Raw genomic sequence first — 21,157 nt, 5'->3', positions numbered from 1 at the left:
CACTCAATAAAAAAATAAGGTAAACAGGTTGCTCTGGGAATTGCCATCATTTAAGAAATAGGCAGAGAAAGAGGAACATGCCAAGGACATTAAGGTCAGAGGATATAGAGGCAGACCTGAGGAGTCCTTGAAATGGGTGGGAAGTGAGTTTAATGAAATGAGGATTGAAAGGTGCCCTTTAAGTTTGTCGATGGGGAGGTCATTAGTGACCTCAAGGAAAGACTCTTAAGTGGAATCCAAAGGATTGGGGAATGACCGGAATACGTATGAGGAAGCAGACTGAGAGGAAAGACTGTACTCTTGAGGCAGAAGATTGGCTTTGAAAGGAACATAAATCTTCAAGGAATGTTTATTTAAGATGGCAGCCATTTAGACATATTCATATACCTGACCAGAGAGAATCAAGAAACTAGAAGAAAATTTGATGAAACTAATCATTAAAATGGACTAAAGAATATTTGATATTTCATGTTTTTAAAATATCATTTGTGCCTAATTCACAAAGAATTGTTCTTTCTATGCATGGATGGGTTTTAGGTGCAAAGCTGAACATGTGAAGCGAGTTGTGCCTTTCTACATAACCTGGAAGAATTTGGGAACACTATAGGATTGCCAAGCTGTTTCACAAAGAAATTTTACTGCCTCTGTCTTTATCTCCACTAGCAAGATGCCTCTATTATGCATTTATATACCCCCAAAAGTTCATATCTTCTAGTAACCATTTCCAAATTGTCAACATTTTGTGTAGTGTCAACAGTTTGTGTAGCACTATGCTGTGGGCTATGCAGGACCTGTGTGAGCCCTTACCCCAAGAAATTTTCACTGTAGATGGGGGCCCTGCCGGCACATTCTTTAAAAAGTACAGGAAGCAAATTATACAGGTAAACGAACGTGTATGCATACACATAACCATACTCTTAATTTTATGAGTTAAAAAAGATAGGACGACCTTAGACCAGAGTAGCCATTGGAGGGACTGGCTTCCCGTCACTAGATTGGCAGAGTGAGGGAACGTTCAGAGGAAATGTCAGCTAACATGCAGAGTCGAAGATACACAGGACATGCTTGAGAAACTACACATCGGATGCATCAGAACCAGATGGAAGTTTGAGGTCAGATTGTGAAACATTCTTGAAAGCCAGGATAAAGACCGTTTTGTTTCTTCGTTTTTTTAAGGAGGCCATTGAACATTTCTGAATAAGGCTTTGTTAAAAGTGGCTCTTTAGATGACTGTGTTGTTACTGTAGGAATCAAGAAAGCTGTATCTCACCATACTTGTTCAATCCGTATGCTAAACAAATAATCAGACGCCGGATTGTATGAAGAAGAATGCACCATCAGCATTAAAAGAAGACTTATTAACAACTTGTGATATGCATCTGACACAACCTTGCTTGCTGAAAATGAGGAAAACTTGAAACGCTGGCTGATGCAGATCAAAGACTGCAGCCTTCAGTATAGATTACAACTCAAGGTACAGAAACGCAGAATCCTCACAACTGGACCTATAGGTAACATGATAAACAGAGGAAAGATGAAAGTTGTCAAGGGTTTCATCTTGCTTGGATCCACAATCAGTGCTCATGGAAGCAGCAGTCCAGAGATCAAATGATGCATTGCCCTAGGTAAGTCTGCAGCACAAGATGTCTTTGAAGTGTTGAAAAGCTGTGGTGGTACTTTGAGGATTAAGGTGTGCCTAGATCAAGCCATAGTATTTTCAGTCACCTCGTATGTATGTGAAAGTTGGACATTGAATAAAGAAGACCAAAGAAGAATGAATGCATTTGAATTAAGGTGCTGTCAACGAATATTGAATGAAAGGACAAACATCTGCCTTCGAAGAAGTACGGCCAGAACGCTCCTTAGAAGCAAGGATGGTGAGACTTGGTCTCACGTACTCTGGACATGTTGTCAGGAGAACAGTCCCAGGAAAAGGACATCATGCTTGGTAATGGAGAAGAGCAACAAAAAAGAGTTAGAATCTGGACAAGGTGGATTGACACAGTGGCTACAACAAGCAGTTGTAAGGATGGCAGGACCAGACTGTTTTGTTCTCTTGTGCATGGTCACCAGGAGTCTGAACCGACTCGACGGCACTAAGCAACAACTGCTAATGCAAATAATGTGTTAATAGATTTTTGGTAAACCATGTACCGTCTTGCACATTAGTTTCCTACGTGTGCTGTGCCTTTTATATCAGCATGTTTTTTCCAGAGAGAAATACAATGATTGATTTAGTAACTGCACAGGGCAGATGAAGGAAGGGAAGGGAGCCCAGCTAGGAAACGGTTATATCAGTCAAAGCATGACAGACATGGTGAGAGCCTGAAGGAAGTAAGATTGAAAAAGAAAGGGTGAATTGGAAAGACATTACTTAAGGATGTGAAGTGAGGGGAAAGAATATTCAAGACACAGTCTGACAGATCTGATTACAAGGGACAAAATAATCCCATTGCCAGAAATACTAACTTAGCGGGTTACACTTTAAGTTGAAATGAAAGTACAAGTAGGTATTAGAATATTGATAAGAAGTGATAGATTTGGCTGTACAGATTTGAAAATCTCTTGTCTGGAAATTATAAATTGTCAAAGCCATATGATTAAGTTGATTGGGGAAGATAATAAGTAAAGAGAGGATAACCTGAGATGAGTTTCTATTTTTGGTGGATGAGCCAACAAAAGAAGATAACATTATACTCGTGGATAAGCCAAGTTTTACAGCACAATTTTTATGCGGTTTTTATGGTAAAATTAGGTGCCTCGGCTGATATTTGGGTCAGCTTATACTCGAGCATATATGGTAAGTAACATTCAGAAAGGTGCAGAGCATTAATAAACAAGACTGTTCAAAGAAATAGAAATTAATATATTAGTGGCAGAAAGACTAAGAGAGTTTCAAATAGGCAATAATGGCCAGTGGTGGCCAAATGCTACGGATGCCAAGGAGAACAAAAACAGACCAAACGTTGTGCTTGACTGTTGGGGAGGAGAGGAAGAAGAGACATGGGCACAGCCATTTTTGAGACCCTGCTCTTTGTTCCTCAAGTAAGGGAGGTCCTCATTTTTTACTTACAGAAACTAAGACAAAGTACAAGGTTTCCAGGTTTAGGATTAAAACCTAAATGATGACCTTCTTCACTGAATGATGATGATGGTAATCTGTAAGAGAAAAGGGTGATTACATTGTGGGTTGCAGTTTGCTGTTCCCCTTTAATGTTGCCAGAATAAAGAGAATCCATCCAGGATAGGCCAGCCCATAGCCAGAACTAAGGATCATTTGGGCCTATTCTCGTAGAATTGTAGACAAAAGGACCTTAGTTACTGTAATTTCAGAGGTCGGAGAAGTGTGCACAGGGAACCTGAAACACAAACCCACTACCATTGAGTTGATTCAGGTCATAGCAACCCTATAAGGCAGCCAGCCTAGAACTGCTCTTAAGGTTTCAGTGACAATAAACTTTTGCAGGAACAGAAAGCCTATCTTCTCCCACAAAAAGGCTGATGGGTTTAAAGACTTATTTAAGATTGAGTCAGCACCTAGTTCTAGAAATTCAGCACCTTGACTTAGAACTGGTGCACGTTCTACTCCTATACTCCTGCTGTACACAAATAACAGGTGGTGTATGTAGATGTGTCTACCGCACCAACCATAGTCCCATGGTTTGCTCTCTGATCTCTCCCTTTATGTCATCTCAGATAGGTTATACCTGCAATTAAAATACCCGTGACCATATTGACTCAGTGGCAGTGAGTTTTTATAAGCTGTTGAGTTCTTTTCCTTCTAGCTAATTGACTCAGGTACATTTGGAGAGGAGGGCATGCAAGACATATGTATCTAAGGTTGTTTTTGCTTTCTACAATAATTTTTTGTTTTAACAAATGAGAGAGAGAAGACTTAGTGATTACTTCACAAAAAGTGCCTTTTTATTTAATTTCCTTTGAAAAGGGGATGAAATAAATGAACAAGCAAGCTCAGTTTTTCCCCAAAGATAAATTATTTCCCAGTGTATTTTCCTTCATATAGTGAAAGAATTCTTAGAAAACTAAGTTGAGAGAAAAATCCATTTTTAGGATTCTTCAGTATATCTCAAGTGCGACATACTAGCACTACCTATCACTTTCACGTTGCTACTCTCCCCCCCCCCCATATCTTTAATAACTTAGGCACATTCAGGTGTTGGGTTGGTAAGACCTGGATGTGTGGCTCACCTGTGCTGCTTTGTCTTTCTTGCAGACCTTCGATGAATGTGTAGCTGAGGGCGGCTCAGATTGTGCTCCAGAGAAGCTCTGGCTTCAAATCCCATTCTTCTGTGGTCATAGCTCAGAATGCTGGTATGGAGATACAGTTTGCTTAAATTATTAATCTGTTTTATTATGTAACAAATGTGACTATCTTAAAAACAGCGGTAGTTAGTTGTCATCGAGGCTGCTCTGACGGATGAGGCCCTTCTGTGTTAGTAGCAGGAATCATTGATTGCTCCTGTGCTATAAGGAAATCCGTGAAGGATCAAATTAAAACTAACGGTGTGTAGTTAAGTAACACCTAGTTTTGTGGTTACCTTTCAATGTCGTCAGGAGTGCCTGGAGGAGGACCTCATGCTTGGTAAAGTAGAAGGGCAAAAGAAAAGAGGGAGGCCCTCGACGATAGAGACTTACACCGTGGCTGCAACCGTGGGCACAATTGTGAGGATGGTGCAGGACCAGGTGGTGCTTCTTTCAGACGGAGGGTCGCTCTGAGTTGCAACAAGAAAAGATTGGTCAGATATGATAGCATTGCACTGTTTGCTCAGATGCTGGGTTTCAAATTTTTTGTTTATTTGTTTGGTTGGTTTTGGTGCTATGTGTTTTGCTGTTCCAGCAAAGCTCTTCATTAGAGGGCAAGGATCATTTTATAAATTTCATTTTTTCCTGAAGCTTATTGTTTTAGCCATTCATGTTAGATTAAGAACAGGCTTAGTGAGTAAATTATTTACCTTGTTTCACTATTAAAGCTGATTTGACTTTGAAGGAAGCCAAGGTTATGTTTTTGGTTGAGTCAGCTAATAATGTGAGTGGAAAATAAAGATATTTTATCTTGAATAAAATATTTATTTCCTTAGAATATGTTGAGTGCTTAGTTTTGGTACATATTTATTTATTCTATGCAATCGTTTTAATAGGAAAGCGCAGTTAAAAAAAAGAGAACACATTCAAAGTTAGTATCGTCCTTAAAACCGTAATCAGAAATGCAAGGAATGCCTTCTGTTCATTATTTGAGCTGTATTATTGAATTACTGTGAACTAGAGGCTTTATTAAATAGATTGTATCAAAGCGTCATAATAGCATTAGAAGAATTGAAAATATAGAAGACTGTCTTCATAGTTTTAAACTGTTTCCTTAGAACAGAGATTTACAAGCCCAGGAACCAAATGTGGCTCATTATTTGTTTTTATAAATTAAGTCCTATTTGGGACACATCTCACATCCATTTGTTTACTTATTGTTGTTTGTGGTTGTGTTCACGTAACAACAGCAGAGTCGAGTAGTCGTGATCAAGACCATGAGGCCCCCAAGCCTAAAAGGCACACTGGCCCTTCACATGAAAAGATGCCAGTCCCTGCTTTAGAGTCATACAGTTATTCTCTGTTAGACATGTTCATACTTTAATTGAGCTTCCGGAGTGCTTTTCAGACGACTCGTGAGGCTGGAAGGGACTTTCTAAATCAGCCAATTCATCCTGCCCCCACACGCCTAACCCTATGTTTTAACAGCTGAGAGAACTAACAGAGGTCAAGACACCAGCCCCAGACCACACTGCTGCTGGGGGGCAGAGATAGAATTAGGACTGGGGAGTGAGAGATAGTATTAGGACTGAAGAGAACCCAGGCTGTGTCAAGGGCCACGTTTATCCCAGTAACCATTGGCTCACAAGGTTTTGTTTCGCTTTTTCATTATGGGAGGCATTGTGTGTGTGTGTGTGTGTGTGTGTGTGTGTGTGTGTGTGTGTGTGTGTGTGCGCGCGCGCGCGCGCTTGTGCACCTATTTTCTAATTTTCAGAAACATTGGGGACAGGGAGAGCTAAGCTCACAAAAAGCCAAAGCTCGCAAATTAAGTTAAGCACTAAACTCAAATTGCTTAGACCTTACTAGAGAGCTCTTAAAATGAACAAAGCTTAGTTTGGAGTAGTTTTTAAAAGTTAAACCACCCTCAAAATAAACTGTGTACATATTGAATAGGAGTCTCCTAGTAAAGTTTTATTTAACTGTGCAAAGCTAAGCAGAAACTGGAGCTAGTGGCAAAGGAAATAAAAAACAGATGTGTCCCTCCAAATTATGTTAATAAAAGGGCATTCAACTTTGGATGCACAAATGTTTATCTATGTTTTCTATAATATATGTAATGTCAGAGGAGTCAAAATGCTTAGCAGATCTCCCAACCAGGCTCTCAGTTAATTTTCCTTGGTTTTAGGAATGTGGGAAGCAGGTGGGCTATGGATCAGGCCAAGTATAACCTAGTTAACGAATACTTTCTGGTGGGAGTGACTGAAGAGCTGGAAGATTTTGTCATGTTACTGGAGGCAGCTTTGCCCCGCTTCTTCAGGGGTGCTACAGAACTCTACCGAACAGGTATGTGGACACCAGGGTTCTTTTTCAAGTTTTCCTCAACTATTCTTGTTTACAATTTGGGAAATATTTGTGAATTCGGGTTTCTTCAGAGTAAGAAATAGCTCCATAAGACATGTATTGTCTGTTTGTGTTTGTCACTTTCCATATAAAACAGTCCCTGATACAGAAATGTTTATTTAATATTTGTCGTGTGAAAGAATTTGCATTAGGTGAGAATTAGGGGACATTATACAAAGTGTAGAAAGATACAAGCAATAGAATCAACCTTTTACATGTATATAGTCAGTGACAAACCTTAAGATGACATTCTGCTCTCAGACCTGCCCAATGTCCTATACAAGGAGCACTTGGGGTGTCATGGGATAAGTCATGAGCTGCTAACCATAGGTTAGTTGCTCAAACCCTCCAGCCACTACTTAGGAGAAAGATGAGACTTTCAGTTCCCACAAAGATAAGCCATCTCTGAAACCATCAGCCAGAATTGACTCTAGGGCAGAGGGTTTAGTGCCATTAGAGTAGGAGTGGGACTGAGTCTCACTAAGTAACAACAGCATATACTAGTTCTATTATGTTAGGTGCCATTGAGCTGGTTCCAACTCAAAGCCACCCTATGCTGGCTTCACACTTACTGTTGTTTGAGCCTGTTGTTAGGAGTTCCTGTGCCAATCCATCTTGTTGACGGTCTTTCTTGTTCTCACTGACTCTGCTAAGCATGATGTGCTTCAGGGACTGTCTGTTCCCTCCCAGTAGCATATCCAAATGACACGAGATTAAGTCCTGACATGCTTACTTTTAAAGAGCATTTAGACTGTCCTTCTTCGAAGATAGGTTTATTCTTTCTTCAGGCAGTCCATGGTTTATTCAATGTTTTTTGCCAGCACCATAATTCAAAGACATCAATTCTTGTCTTCCTTATTCATTGCCCCACTTTGAAATGCATATGGATAATTGAAAATACCATAGCTTGGGTCTGGTGCACCTTTGTCCACCAAGTGACACCTTTGCATTTTTTATTATAGCACTTCTAAAAATATGCTTCAGCAATGTGGTACGATAACTGAAAGTAATGGAACTTGGCCAGTCTGTTCTGTTGTGTTCGTCGGCTATTCTTGGGTTTGATGCAATAATAGGAACCTCTTTCTGTGCCTTGACTTCCAACATAAAATTATGGAGAGTGTAGATTATGAGATATTAGTGTTAATTTGTAGTAGGTATTTTATCATATTTTAAAATAAACGAGCAAGTGAGCACCAAGGAGAATACAGTGTGACGTGGTTTTACTGTATGGTGACTCTTCTTTACTATTTCACATCTCAGTAAGCCTTTAAGAGGGTGATGATAGACATCAAGGAATAAATTAAGCTGCAGAACTTCCGTTTTTGCTTGAATCATATGCTATTACTGAAAAACAAGTTACATTCAGTATGTTGTGTTAGCTTAAATCACCTCTTCAAATAAAGTTACTGAATGTTTGCGTGTTCTCCAAGAATTAATTACCTCTTCTTTTTTTTTCTCCTTTGTAAGTAGGAAAGAAATCTCATCTTAGGAAAACTACAGAGAAGAAACTACCCACTAAACAAACCATTGCAAAATTACAGCAGTCTGACATTTGGAAAATGGAGAATGAGTTCTATGAATTTGCGCTCGAGCAGTTTCAGTTCATCAGAGCCCATGCCGTTCGAGAAAAAGATGGAGACCTCTACATCCTTACACAAAATTTTTTCTATGAAAAGATTTACCCTAAATCGAACTAAGTACACAGTGTGACTTGGATTCTGGAACTAAAACTGTTTTACTGTAGTTCTAAGCTCCACAACTTGGAGTTTAGGTGTAAAGCAAATTGTATTGACCCAAGTTATGAATAGACATTGATATCAAGGAAATTATGCTGGCTGATACTGTCAGTGTTTTAAGAAGTTTAAGTTTCAGGGTTTATCTTATGTTTGTTTGTGTATATTTTCTTGTTAAATTTTGGTGGGAGTTAGACAGCCTCCTACATGGGGAAAAACCTTCACCTAAAATATGAACGTATGGCAGATCTAATCAAGAGGCTAAATACAATTTCAGAAAAGTTTCTGATACTCTTTTTGATGGAGCATTCTTTCAGTGAATCGCAAATGAATCCCTTTGCTGCTTCACCTTTGCGTGGAGGTTTGGGCTACACACCTTGACTGGATAGTGTTGAGAACTGGCTGGCAGTGTGCTTTGTTTTTGTGAGTCCTGTGCGATGGCCTTTATTGGACTGTTCAGTCTGTTAGCTAAGAAATGGTTCTGCTGTGGTTGGGCTTGTCCATACTTATGTAGGTTGTTTTAATTTTTTTAAATGACTAGTAGTGTTAAAAACTAATTTTAAACCGTTACTAATACTGTAAAAAGATAGTCAAAGCAGTATTTTTATTCTTGTCTTCCCATTATCCAAGATTGGGAAGCCACTGAAAAGAATGTTGGCATTGCCTGAGTTTGAGCGTAAGCTCCCACACAGTGATGTCAGGGAAGGAATTTTTAGTATTTGTTTCTCCGTGGATAATTTGTAATAGCTGTAAACCGAAAGATCAGTAATTCCATATTATGACTCCGTTAGTGAGCTGTGGTATGGGTAGGATTTTCCTACGTCTTCTGTACTTTTATCTTGTAGAATATTTTTACTAAGGTGCTTTATAATGTGTTTTAAAGCATTGCATTTACAAAAAAAAAAAAGGAAAATGCTGTATATATTGCATATTTTATGTATTTGGACCAAAAGGTTACAAGTAATTAGGGGGAAAGTGGTCTTGCACCAATTTTATTGTGTCTAGTAAAACCATGAGAGCTACTGTTCTTGTATTTCTCATTTAACTGTACTGTTAGACATCACTGACATGATCCTCAGTACCTTTCACTTTCGATACACAGTACATTGTTCACAATTGGAAGCAGTAGTTATAATGAGAAGGAGTCAGAAAACATGATTTCTAATTCGTGTTGTGCCACTTCCCATCTGTGACCTGGGGCAAGTCACTTACGCTCTCCTTGCCTTGATTTCCTCATCTTGAGGAGGGGATAATGGGACCTGCTGCACCTACCTCACGAGGTGTTGTGAGGAGTCAATGAGCTGGCATGTGAAAGCACTTTGAAAACTGTAGGCGCTCTATAAAATGTATTATTGTAGAAACATCCCTAACCAACAGTTCCATACCTTTTTTATTTTATTTTATTTTCGCACAAGAAGGGACCGTCCACTTAAAAGCTGGTTAAAAAAAAAGTTAATCTTGGCATAAATTCGTGTTGGATAAAGATTGGCTCAGTGTTTTCTCTCTTGCTGCAGTAGCTACTGCCGTAGGGAACACCTGTGAACTCTGACTGCTCTGAGCAGCTGCTGGGCTCAGAAGGGCCCCTGCTTGGAACAGACCTCGTTAGCGCCCGGGAGCAGGGGGCGTGGCTTTCCCAAGCAGATGGGTCTGTCTGTTTATGTTACATAACCTTTCAGAAACAGGAGCGATTTCATAGCTATGGTTTTCTAAGGTGGATTTTGCAGAGCCTGCGTTCCCTGTGCAGTCTTGACTTTCTTCCCTTTCTTGCCATAACAGATCGTTTTACAAGTAGATTTTCTACAAGGATAATCTTTAATGTGCTGAGTTGAATACACCAACTGTAAACATTTTAGGCAAATTGCCTTAAACATTAACTGTAAAAGTGGGGAGGGGGAAACACGATCCAAAAACATTTAACATTTCAAAGGGGAAAAAACACAATTATGTTGGTTAAAAAACAAAAAACGTAATCATTTTTTGACTCTTTTCCTCCAATAATATGATAATATTAAGAGAACATAGCCAAGCATACTTTTCTGATTTGGCTTCCTGTTTCCTCTCACTCTATGCCCCTCCTTCCCTTCCACCCACCTTTCTTCTCTCTCCCCCTCTCAATATGTTCACTAACTTTTGTGGGTATTTTTTGAAAATATACAAATTATTTCCTTGCTCAAAAGGAAAGTACCACTTTAAGGTGAGAATATTTGATGTTTGCCTGCTAATGAACTCCCAGTATGCAGGTTATTCTTGGGTGGGAATACAAGCTAAAGTCGTCCAGAGGTGCAGTAACTCTTAGGTAACTAAGGTAGCGCCTAGTACACTAGGCTCCAGGGATCAGTAAGTTTTGTTTTGTTTTTCCCCGCCCGGAACAACTTTATTTCAGACTAGGCCATGAACTCCTAGGGGATGGGCCCAAGCAGCTCGGGCTGCTTCCCATTGGTCCGCACAGTGGGCCTCGAGCTGCAGCCGCAGCCAGCTGCCCTTCTCCTTGGCCGCCGCCTCCTGGTCGTTCTCCTTCCTGCGAGTCAGGAAGAGGGCTCCAGGTGCCCCATGCGCACCTTGATTCCTCTGAGCGAGGATCTGGCCCTCACCTTGCTTGGTCTCAACATTGCCACGGCGTGCGGGGCCACGCTGTAGACGCGTCCAGGTTTGCGGTGGTAGCATTAGTGCGACATCCCCTTCTGAACAGTGCCCGTGCCCTTGATGTCCACGATGACTGCTTTCTTGTGGAGTCGCATGTATGTGGTCAGGGGAACCACGCCGTGCTTCCCAAAGGGCCTGGAGAAACAGGTAGCGGATGCCCCTCTTTCCCTTGGTTTTTGTCCGTCATTTGGGCAGGTCACTGCAAGACGAAGGTTCTGACGGAAAAGCAAGGGGGTTTTTTGGTGAAGGGCCAGAGTGAGTATTTTAAGTTTTGTTGGACATAATGGTCTCTCTCTTAGCTATTCAGCTGTGCCATTGTAGTGCAGATCAACCATAGACAATACATAAATGGGCATTATGTGTTCCAATAAAACTTTATAAAAACAGGTGACATGTCAGAGCTGGCCTGTGGCCTGCAGTTCACTACTCGCTGTTCTAGAGAAACCCTTCTTTATGGGGAAATCGTTTTTTTTAATCTGTACTCTAGTGGCCTAAAATGAGTTTATATGCTTTGAAAAACTCCCAACGTATCCAAAGAATAGATTTCTGATTCATGTGGTCTCACCCACAAATTCATAAACTTCTACGACTTCGATTGCTTCTGGGTGGGCATGTTTTCTTTCCCAGTTTAAGAGTTCAATATAGAAGTATTCATTCTGTCATCATTTAGGATGGGTTTGTGTCCTTCCTGGAGGCTGAGAAAGGGTGGATTTCATTCCATCGGGTCCATTGTAGTCCTGGAAGCCTGACTAGTGCAGAGTCCTTAAAACCCTAACTTCATAATCAATTATATAAATAAATAGAATCAATGAGACAACGATGTATTTTTTTAAAGTGGCAAATGTGGTTTTCTTTTTTCAACCTTTGCGCTTTTTCGGTATTTTGATCTTAGGGAGATATCTTTTTTATAATACAAAAGTAAATTAACCACCTTGGATTTTAAAAGAGGTTATGTGTGTATGTGTGTATATCTATATATGTTCATTTCCTAAAAGAGGAAAAGAGTATCTTTTTGTTTAACTTGAATGACCTCCTCTGTTTTCTAATTATTGTGAAATGTCAACTGTTGATAAATTATTGTGACTTTTAAAATGTAATGGGAGGATATATTCTGATTTTATCCAGCTTTAATATGTAAACTATCACTTAAATATATATGATAGCAACACTTAAAATACTGCATGGGATTACTTTTGTATCATCCATATGCATTTGTGCAACTCTGAGTGTATTGGGTGCTCCTGGACTCCTGACAACTGGATGCAAAGTATTGAAAATCAGAGAACTTCAATGTGCCGACTTCATAAATCTTTCATTTTATCTTCTGTTCTTTAAATTCAGCCAGTGTCTGTCATTTGAAATTTGTTGCTCTTTCTCAATTGATGTTTTATCAGGAATTCCTGTAATTGTTAGTGCCATCCGTGATTTACACACAGTATTTTGATATCGCAGATGATTTGCTCATTGTATTTGCATAATTAGAAAATAGTTTGTAGACAATGGTTCTCTTTTCTAAATAAAATAAAAATGCCAAAGGCACTAGAGAATTTAAAGTCTGTTTCCCACATGCATAGCTGGTATTTTAACTCTTATTCAGATTCTACACCTACAGCATCTGTGAAAACAGCTAGTTAGTTTTTTCCATTGATCATTCGCCACCATTTCCCATTGGTCAAACACATCTCCATGGTCCAAGAATCCTTGATTATGAGAAGTACCCAATGTGACCTTTTGTGAAGTTTGCCTCTGAGCAGCCCAGGTGGTTCTGCTTTAGTTTGAAAGTTTGCTGCTTTGTAAATTAGTTAGTGCTACTTCAATTGCTATTTGTTTTTTGCATTCATTTGTCCTGGGCTTAGTTGATGTGTGATGCCAACGAATCTGCTGTTCAGGCATCTCTCTAAGGGAAAAGCAATCCTGATTCTGATGCACTGCTAACTTCATTTCTCTGGAGTAGAGCTTCCTTCCCGGGGTGGGAATTTCAGTGCATGAAATGGACGATCAGCCAGTCAGATTTATCTGTAATTTAAAGTGCATGCGGTTTAGTGACCTTAGCAGTGCTGATTCTACAATGGACCCCGATGGTGAAACTCCCATTATTAGCAAACCCATGACTGAGGCCTATCTGATTGTTAGGGAGCCTTTGCGGCTTCTCTAGGGAGAGTCAGGTACAAGGGCAGCTTAAAAGCAATGCTGAATGTAATTTTGAGATACGTGGGTTGTCTATCTTGGCTTTTGTTTTATAAATACACAGTAAAATCGTACCTTTTTTCTTCACAGTTCATGTTGGAATATGCTCGCTCCTTTCTCCATTTCTAGTCGCCCCCCGCCTCCGCCCCCCCGCTCTCCTCCCCCACAGTCGATTCATTTATGCAGTACTGTTTCCAACTTCCAACCATTTTGTCACATCTGTGGGAGAGATAATCACTTCTTTCCCTTAACATTTTGCCAGCTTTCTGTTGCTGAAGTGTTTCAGTTGATTACCTGATGCAAAAGCTGTAAAATAAACACCCAGTGGGAAGGGGGGAAATGGTGTGGTGTCCTATTTGAATATTTTCTTCAGTGGCCTTCACACTGCCAGGAATTTTCTAAGTAGACTGAGCGTTCCGTGTCATCAGCTTGGTTCTCGGGTATTGTTGCCACCAGAAAGATTTACACTACCATTGGTGTATGATTTTATGACTTGGTTTTTGAAGCTAGTTTAAGATATTCTGACTGGTATGTGTCTGCTGCTTTTCTGTGTGTATTTTTTTCATTCGTATTGAAATTTCAGGTAGAACATGTGCAGCGTATACTAAAGATAATACATGTAATTAGAAGATAAAGTAACAATAAGGGAAAGGGCTGTCTACTGAAGACTAAAAAGGAAATTTGTAAGGAAAAAATGTTAATCTGATTCACACTGATTGTGCGGTGTGGACATAGCCACGGTTCTTTAAGAAAACCTTTCCAGTGGTTTCGTTCTTAAGAACTTTTGAAAGAGAAAATTACAAGTGTATGAATTTCCAGTTCCCAAGTATTTTGAGCCATACTTGATGGATTTATTTGATATTACATATATGATTGATTAAATTGCACATGATTAGATTGAATGAAAGTTAACTGATGTATTTCCTAAGCCAGGCAGGGTCTCTGCCCAGGGAGGCACAACAGACAGTATGGATTTGAGAGTCGAATGGCCCCGCATTTGAAACCCATCCCTGGGTTAGCAGTATTAGCAGTATTGCTTTCGTAAAATGGAGATAGCAGGATTGTTCAAGGTGGGGCACATAGAGACCAAGTGCTGGCCCAGGATGGACTAGTAACCATAGTTTCATACGTTCTGTTGGAATATTGCTATGGCTCTGCAGATTAATAGTCATCACTTTATAGAACATTCTTGTAAATACTTCAAAAATGTCACTGAATTTGCTTTTCATGGGAAAGAAACTATCATTGCCATTGAGAAGACGCCACTTCATGGGAAACCTTTGTAATATGTAACAGAAGGAACGTTGCGTGATGAGTGACATTTCCATGATCACTGGTATGTTTGCATGTATTGTAGCTATTTTGTTATTGAGAGTTTCCTTCATTTTCCTTGGCTCTCAACTTTACCAACCATAAATTCACTTTCTGGTGATTAGTCTTTCCTCAAGGTGTGTCCAAAGTAAATAAGCCGAAGTCTCATCGTCCTCACTTCTAAGGTGCGTTCTGGTTGTATATCTTCAAGGACGGAATTGTCTTTTCATCGGGCAGTGTACAGTAGCTTCTTAATGCCTGTTACATAATTTTATTTTAAAATATCCCGATAGCATAGGTAATTCTTGATTCTGACACCTATTGCTCTTTCTGTCCTGATAGAATCTCTGTTGAGAAAAGGAGGGGGGACATGTTTATTGTTTTAAGGCAGACATGGGGAACCTTTTGGGGGGGGCAAGGACCATTTACATGTTTATTAACATCAATCTCGGGCCATACTGATCAAATGTTTAAGTAAGTCACCCCAAATGTGATGGCCAGCTGACTGGGAGAGATCCATATTTGTACCCATTCCAAAGAAAGGTGGCCCAACAGAATGCTCAGGTTACAAAACAATATCATTGGTATGGCACACAAGTAAAATTTTGCTAAAAATCATGCAACAATGATTTCAGCAGTACGTTGACAGGGAACGGCCAGAAGTTCAGGCCAGATTGAGAGGAGGACATGGAACAAGGGATAGCATTACTTAGGTCAGAAGGATCTTGGCTCCAAGCCGAGAATACCGGAAAGATGTTTACTTGTGTTTCATTAACTAAAGGCATTTGACTATGTGGACCATGTCTATGTATAGTCTTGAGAAGAATGGGAATTCCGGAACACTTCATTGTGCTCACGAGAAACTTGTACGTTAATCAAGAGGGAATACTGTATGGTTTAAAATCAGGAAAGTAAGCATTGCAGTTGTATCCTCTCACCATACTTGTTCAACTGTATGCTGAGCAAATAAGAGAAGCTGGCTTAATGCGGAAGAACATGGCATCAAGTTTGGAGGAACACTTTAACAACCTGCAAAATGCAGATGACAACCTTGTTTGCTGAAAGTCAGGAGGACTTGAAGCCTTGCTGAGGAAGATCAAGGATTGTAACCTTCAATATGGATGACAGCTCAGTGTAAAGAAGACCAAAATCCTCACCACCATTGAAGTAACATCATCCCAAATGGATAAGAGTTTGAAGTTGTCAAGGACTTTGTCTTGCCTGGTCCACCACCAGTGCTCATGGCAGTAGCCGAGAGATCAAATTATGTCAGGACGGTAAATCTGCTTCTCACCTCTTAGAGCAGGGGTCCTCACCTTTAAACGGGGCCACTTCGCCTCAGACCCGTTGGAGGGCCGGACTGTAGTTTAAAAAAAACAAACTATGAACAAAATTCCTATGCACACTGCACATATCTTATTTTGAAGTAAAAAAATGTGGCAAAAACACTCGGCGGGCCGTAGTTTGAGGACGCCTGTAGAGTATTGAAAGCAAGGACTGAGGTGCACCTGACCCAAGCCAGGGAATTCTCCATTGCATCTCATCCGTGTGAAGGTTGGCCATTAAACAAGGAAGACTGAAGAACCAGTGCGTTTGGATTGTGCTGGGGAAGAATATTGAAAGTACCATGGAATGCTAAAAGGACAAACTGATCGTTCTTGGAAGAAGTACGGCCAGAGTTCTTAGAGGCAAGGATAGCAAGACTTCCTCGTACATACTTTGGACATGCTGTCTAGAGAGGCCAGTCCCTGGAGAAGAACATCCTTGGTGGTGGCGTAAAAGGGAAGGCCCTTGACAAGATGGGCTGACGCAGCCGCTGCCAGGACGGGTCCCAGACATGGGGACAGTTGCAAGGATGCTGCAGGGTTTCATTCTGTAGTGCACAGGGCTGCCGTGGTCGGAACTGACTGGATGGCACCTAACCACGTGATGGCAGGAACTGCTGCTCGCTGGCGAAGTGTGTGATGCTAGCTGGTATCGGTGATTTTGCGGGCCTTATACATGCCCCACTCCTGTTTTAATTAAGAGGACACGACTTTTCCAGGTGTCGCTGTGTTCATACAATATATATGAAACCTTCTGGACTGCCAAGTGGTACATGTCTACAACTTGGGATACTGAGCATAAAATGATTTCACGCTACTAACAGTGGAAAGAAAGTGTCTGTCCTAAGAGGACACCTACCTTACAGTTAGAAGTTAGTTGATCTTGTTAGAATTGTAGGAGGTTTTTAGGATATCTGAAAAATAAATTTAATACTCATATGTAATGATAATTGCCCAAACTAGCATATTTTCACTGTCTTGTTGCCACGGGTTTTTTTGTTTTTAGTATTCTCTTTAAAAAAAAATCATTTTACTGGGGCTCTTAGCTCTTATAACATTCCATACATCAATTGTATCAAGCACTTTTGTACATGTGTTGCCATCATTTTCTAAACCAGTGGTTCTCAACCTTCCTAATGCTGCGACCCTCTAATGCAGTTCCTTATGTTGTGGTGACCCCAACAATAAAGTTACTTTCGTTTCTACTTCGTAACTGTAATTTTGCTACTTTTATGCATCAGGCAACCCCTGTAAAAGGATCGTTCAACCCCCAAAGGGGTTACGACCCACAAGTTGAGAACTGCTGTTAAACATTTACTTTCTATTTGAACCCTTGATATCAGCTCCTATTTTTTCCCCTCCTTCCCCACTTTCCCACCTTCATGACCCCTTGATAAATTTAAATTATTGTTTTCATATCTTACACCAACAGTTGTCTTACTTCACCCACGGTTTTATTGTTCCTCCCCCCTGGGGTGTGGATTATGCATAGATTTTTCTTAGTTCCTGTCACATTAAGCACCTAAAAAATATTAACATTGCCTTCTATGTTAACTATGAAAGAGGTAAATCATTCATGTGGGCATTGTGTGCTGAGCTGTATTTCTTCACTCATTCACATGTGCCAGACTTAGAAGGAAGGGGTGGCAGTTGGTTCCTACTCATCCCCTACACCTGGCACTCACACATCACTGTTATTTGTTGGGAAGAGAGTAGGTAAACAAGGAACGGTATTTCATAGAAATCCCTTCCTACCTTACTGTATAACTTCTTCCACCCATACGTTTTGTCAGTGGTTGGGGCTCAAAACCCCCTGGTCCTTTTAATTTAATTCACTTACTAGGTTTGCCTCTTACTCTTTACTGGGTAATAGCAGAAGCATTATCTAACCCCAAGTAATAAAGTTCTAGAGATCACATACTCATTAATTTGCTTTGAACTATAAACTTCCATGTCCATGTTTCCAAATAGACTTTAATTTCAAGACAAATGACTATTTTCCCATTTCTCTAGATGCCTAATTTGAGTCCATAGATTAAAATGATCTGGATTTACTGTGATAGTCATTGTTGAACTTTCTACTATGACATTCAGAGACCACTTTCAATTCCAAAGTCATTTAAGCAATAAGAAATAGGAATAAAGCAATCCACTTAGCCCTAATCTTACAAATGGGTTGTGTTCTTGACATGCATTGTTAACAGGTTTCAAATTCATGTAGACCCAATATTACAGGTACACAATCTTAGTTTAAATTTTATTCGTGGATTTATACCTCACTCGTAGTGGCCGTGGTGTAGTACTTAGCACATTGGGGTGCTAACTGCAAGGTTGGAAACCATTAACTAGCTACTCTTCAAGAGAAGGATGGGGCTTTCTAATTCCTAAAGAGTTACAGTCTAGGGAACCCACAGGGCCAGTTCGATAGCAGGGAGTAGTGGAGTGCCATCTGTCCTCGTGTATAAGCTGAGTTTTTCAGCCCATTTTTAATGTAGTTTTAACCCTGGTTCAATTCTTGGCCTCACCTCGTGAGTTCAGCCACTACTTGTCTGTGGGGACTTTGCAAGTTGCATGATGCCGGACAGATATTGGCACAGATTCCAGACTAAGACTAGGAAGAAAGGCCTGGAGAACTGCTGGAAATCAGCCAGTGAAAGCCCAGTGTGTCACAATGGTGTGCAACCAGTCATGAGGATGCCAGGTGCGGGGGAACGTAGGGATGTATAGAAGAGGTAGGGCTTCTATATGTTGGGAAGAGAAGGCGTAAAGAAATAGCAAAGCATCGTCCTGCTGGCCACAGGACTGCCCTGAGTCGGGGCTTGACTCCACAGCTGTTGTAAGGTGGGTTGTGTCATGGGGCTTTTCTGTACTTGTCCCAGAGATTTTTCAAAAGTTTTGAGTCCCAAAGAAATTGGGATTGTAATGTGGATGTAAGCAGAAGGGTTGAGTAGTCGTATTTGAGTTTCTAAAAAGTAATTGCAGCAGTGTAGAGAATAGGCTGTTAATCTGAATGGGAACAGGAAAACCTGAGGAGCCCACTGCAGTTGTCCAAAGCAGTGATAAGGACGAAAAGGAAGCAGATGGATCCTGGGGCTGGAAACTTTCACATTTGGTGACAGGTGGGCAGCGATCAGTAAATGAAGAGTGGAGGCAATGATTTGAATTTGCGAAGGACTGCCTCTGCCAAAATTGTCAACATCTCTTTTCCAAGTTATGCAATGATGATTGCTTCCCAGGTGAAATTATACCAGGCTCGTGTTTTCGGTAATCGCATTTCATTTGGATCTGCTTTACCAATTCCGGGAGCCCCCTTGGAGCCAACCAGTTTGAGCTACAAAAGCAATGTAGGGAGACTGGTGGCTGTACATCCACACAGGATGCTGCACTGTAGTAGAACCACACCAGAGGAGATCTAGATCCCAGGGGTAGAACCCGTCCGGCCAGAGGGGATGGGGCAGATGGACTGGAGATGTAGGGAGGAAGTGGGAAGAATGCTACTGGGTTGCACAAGGAAGCAAAAAGTGTGTTGGTACATCAAAAAGATTTTTATTCTGTAGTTTGTCATCAAAGTTTTTAAAAAGAATCGCAGTGCATTGTTTTCAGAGCCTTAAGTGTTATAAACTTGAATATTTTAAGCATTTCTCAAAACTGACCAACTAGGGCCCCTCTGGGAATTCCATGGAAGTGAGCAGAACCTTTCTGAAGATGGCTACAGACAGCAGTGACATCTCATTAACCCAGAGTCATGGAGACTCGCTTAGCTTTAAAAGTAGTTCAGAGTTGTCCAAAGGATTAGTAATTAGGTCTCCTGACATAGTGGGGTTATCTGATCAGACTATCATACCCATAAACAAGGATAACACAGGATGTCGATTCATTCTTGCCTCCGTGTGTGTGTGTGTGTGTGAGCTGTGGGCTTTAATCCCCTTTCTTTTCTACTGTTTCTTGTCTCATCTGGGAACTTTCACATCAGTCCTTGGACAAGAACACTTTAAAAAGTGGGCCAGTTATATTTTGTGTGTCTATTTCTACCACGCTGATGGCTCCCTACTTGATCATTTAGACTCTGATCCAAATCCAGATGGAATTAGATGCTGCTTCCTGCTGTGCCCATGCAGTGAGACAGTCTGTAATGTTTGATACATATCTTCTGAGTGGACGAGATGAGATTAGATTGGTCTCTCTGGGAGCCAACACTATTCATTTTGTAAGAAAGTTATACAGGAGGCCTGAGGACTGCCAAGAGCAAAGTGGAAACAGCCCGTCTTTTCCTCTTATCAAGATCCGCAGTAGGGTCCACATTAAGCAGTGGAGCACTTGATGGTAAAAGGATTTGATTAATGAATTGGATCAGAAGGCAAGAGGAGGTCCCTGCCACCCACGATTGGAATATAAATTGCATAACTTTATTAACTTTTTTTTGTTTGAATGTATGACAGTAACTAAAATCTCTGCCATGATGTCAGTAGGGGTTTTTTGTTATTGAATGCTTGTGTCCCCCCCCCCCCCCCATTTAATATTTATGGAATCCTACTATGTGCCGAGCAAATCCTTTGTTAGCTTTAACCCTTTGAATAATCCTCATATTTAGTCGATAGAATTTATACTTTACCAGGCACCTTCACATGTATCCGCTCATTTAATTCTGTCGTTTTTGTTTTATAATTGAAGGCACACACAGCTAATAGCAGAAGATGGGCAAATTTAGCCCTCAAGAGTCCAAGTCCACCAAGCCCCGAGGCCCATTTAGTGATGTGTCTGTCTCACAAGGACTGAACTACAGGTTACACAAGTGCAGTCCATCAATAATGTAGGCATCACTTGGGACTTGTTGAAGGGCAAATCCTCATGACCTCGCCCGAGTAAGACCTGGTAATGTGGGTGTTAAATTCTTCCAGGAGATTCCAACACGGCACCATGGACTCACGCACCATTTTACAAATGAGATGCCTTTCTTGAACATTTTAAGTATCTCTCAAAACAGCTAGGATTTAACCCAAGCCCATCTGGCTCCAGGGCCATCTCCACTATGCCTTATAAACTGTCATTTCCCATTCTGGGTAAACTCTCTGAAGCAGCCTTTGAGGAAGAAGTTCAGAAACAAGGAAGGAGTTACCTGGTGTTCTGGGGTATGGCGCACAGTCTTCCCTGATGATGTTTCGTTTTCTGGGTGAGATGAACATGGGATGGGGCTGGACGCAAATGGCTACTAGATTGCCCAAGACCAGAAAAGCCAGGAGCATAGTCCAAAGGGTTTGTCCAGAGTAAACCTGACCTTTCCTGGGTGGGTGCCGG

General features: G+C 40.8%; 1 protein-coding gene across 2 annotated transcripts in view; it reads left to right on the top strand.

The window, feature by feature from the left end:
• Positions 1-12,592, top strand: part of HS2ST1 (heparan sulfate 2-O-sulfotransferase 1) — a 179,301-nt gene extending 166,709 nt beyond the window's left edge. The window contains exons 5-7 of one of the 2 annotated variants that reach the window (XM_013003878.2): positions 4,235-4,332; positions 6,449-6,606; positions 8,131-12,592. In XM_013003878.2, the coding sequence (XP_012859332.1) occupies positions 4,235-4,332; positions 6,449-6,606; positions 8,131-8,360 (486 nt within the window). In that variant the 3' untranslated portion in view covers positions 8,361-12,592. The remainder of the gene's footprint in view (positions 1-4,234; positions 4,333-6,448; positions 6,607-8,130) is intronic. The other variant, XM_004699276.3, reaches the window with a different exon arrangement.
• The last annotated feature ends 8,565 nt before the right edge of the window (positions 12,593-21,157 follow it).

This window comes from Echinops telfairi, unplaced genomic scaffold, assembly GCF_000313985.2.
Source record: "Echinops telfairi isolate 266 unplaced genomic scaffold, ASM31398v2 ScPeMD7_443;HRSCAF=831, whole genome shotgun sequence".
Taxonomy (NCBI): domain Eukaryota; kingdom Metazoa; phylum Chordata; class Mammalia; order Afrosoricida; family Tenrecidae; genus Echinops; species Echinops telfairi.
This window is presented reverse-complemented; position numbering and strand designations above follow the sequence as displayed.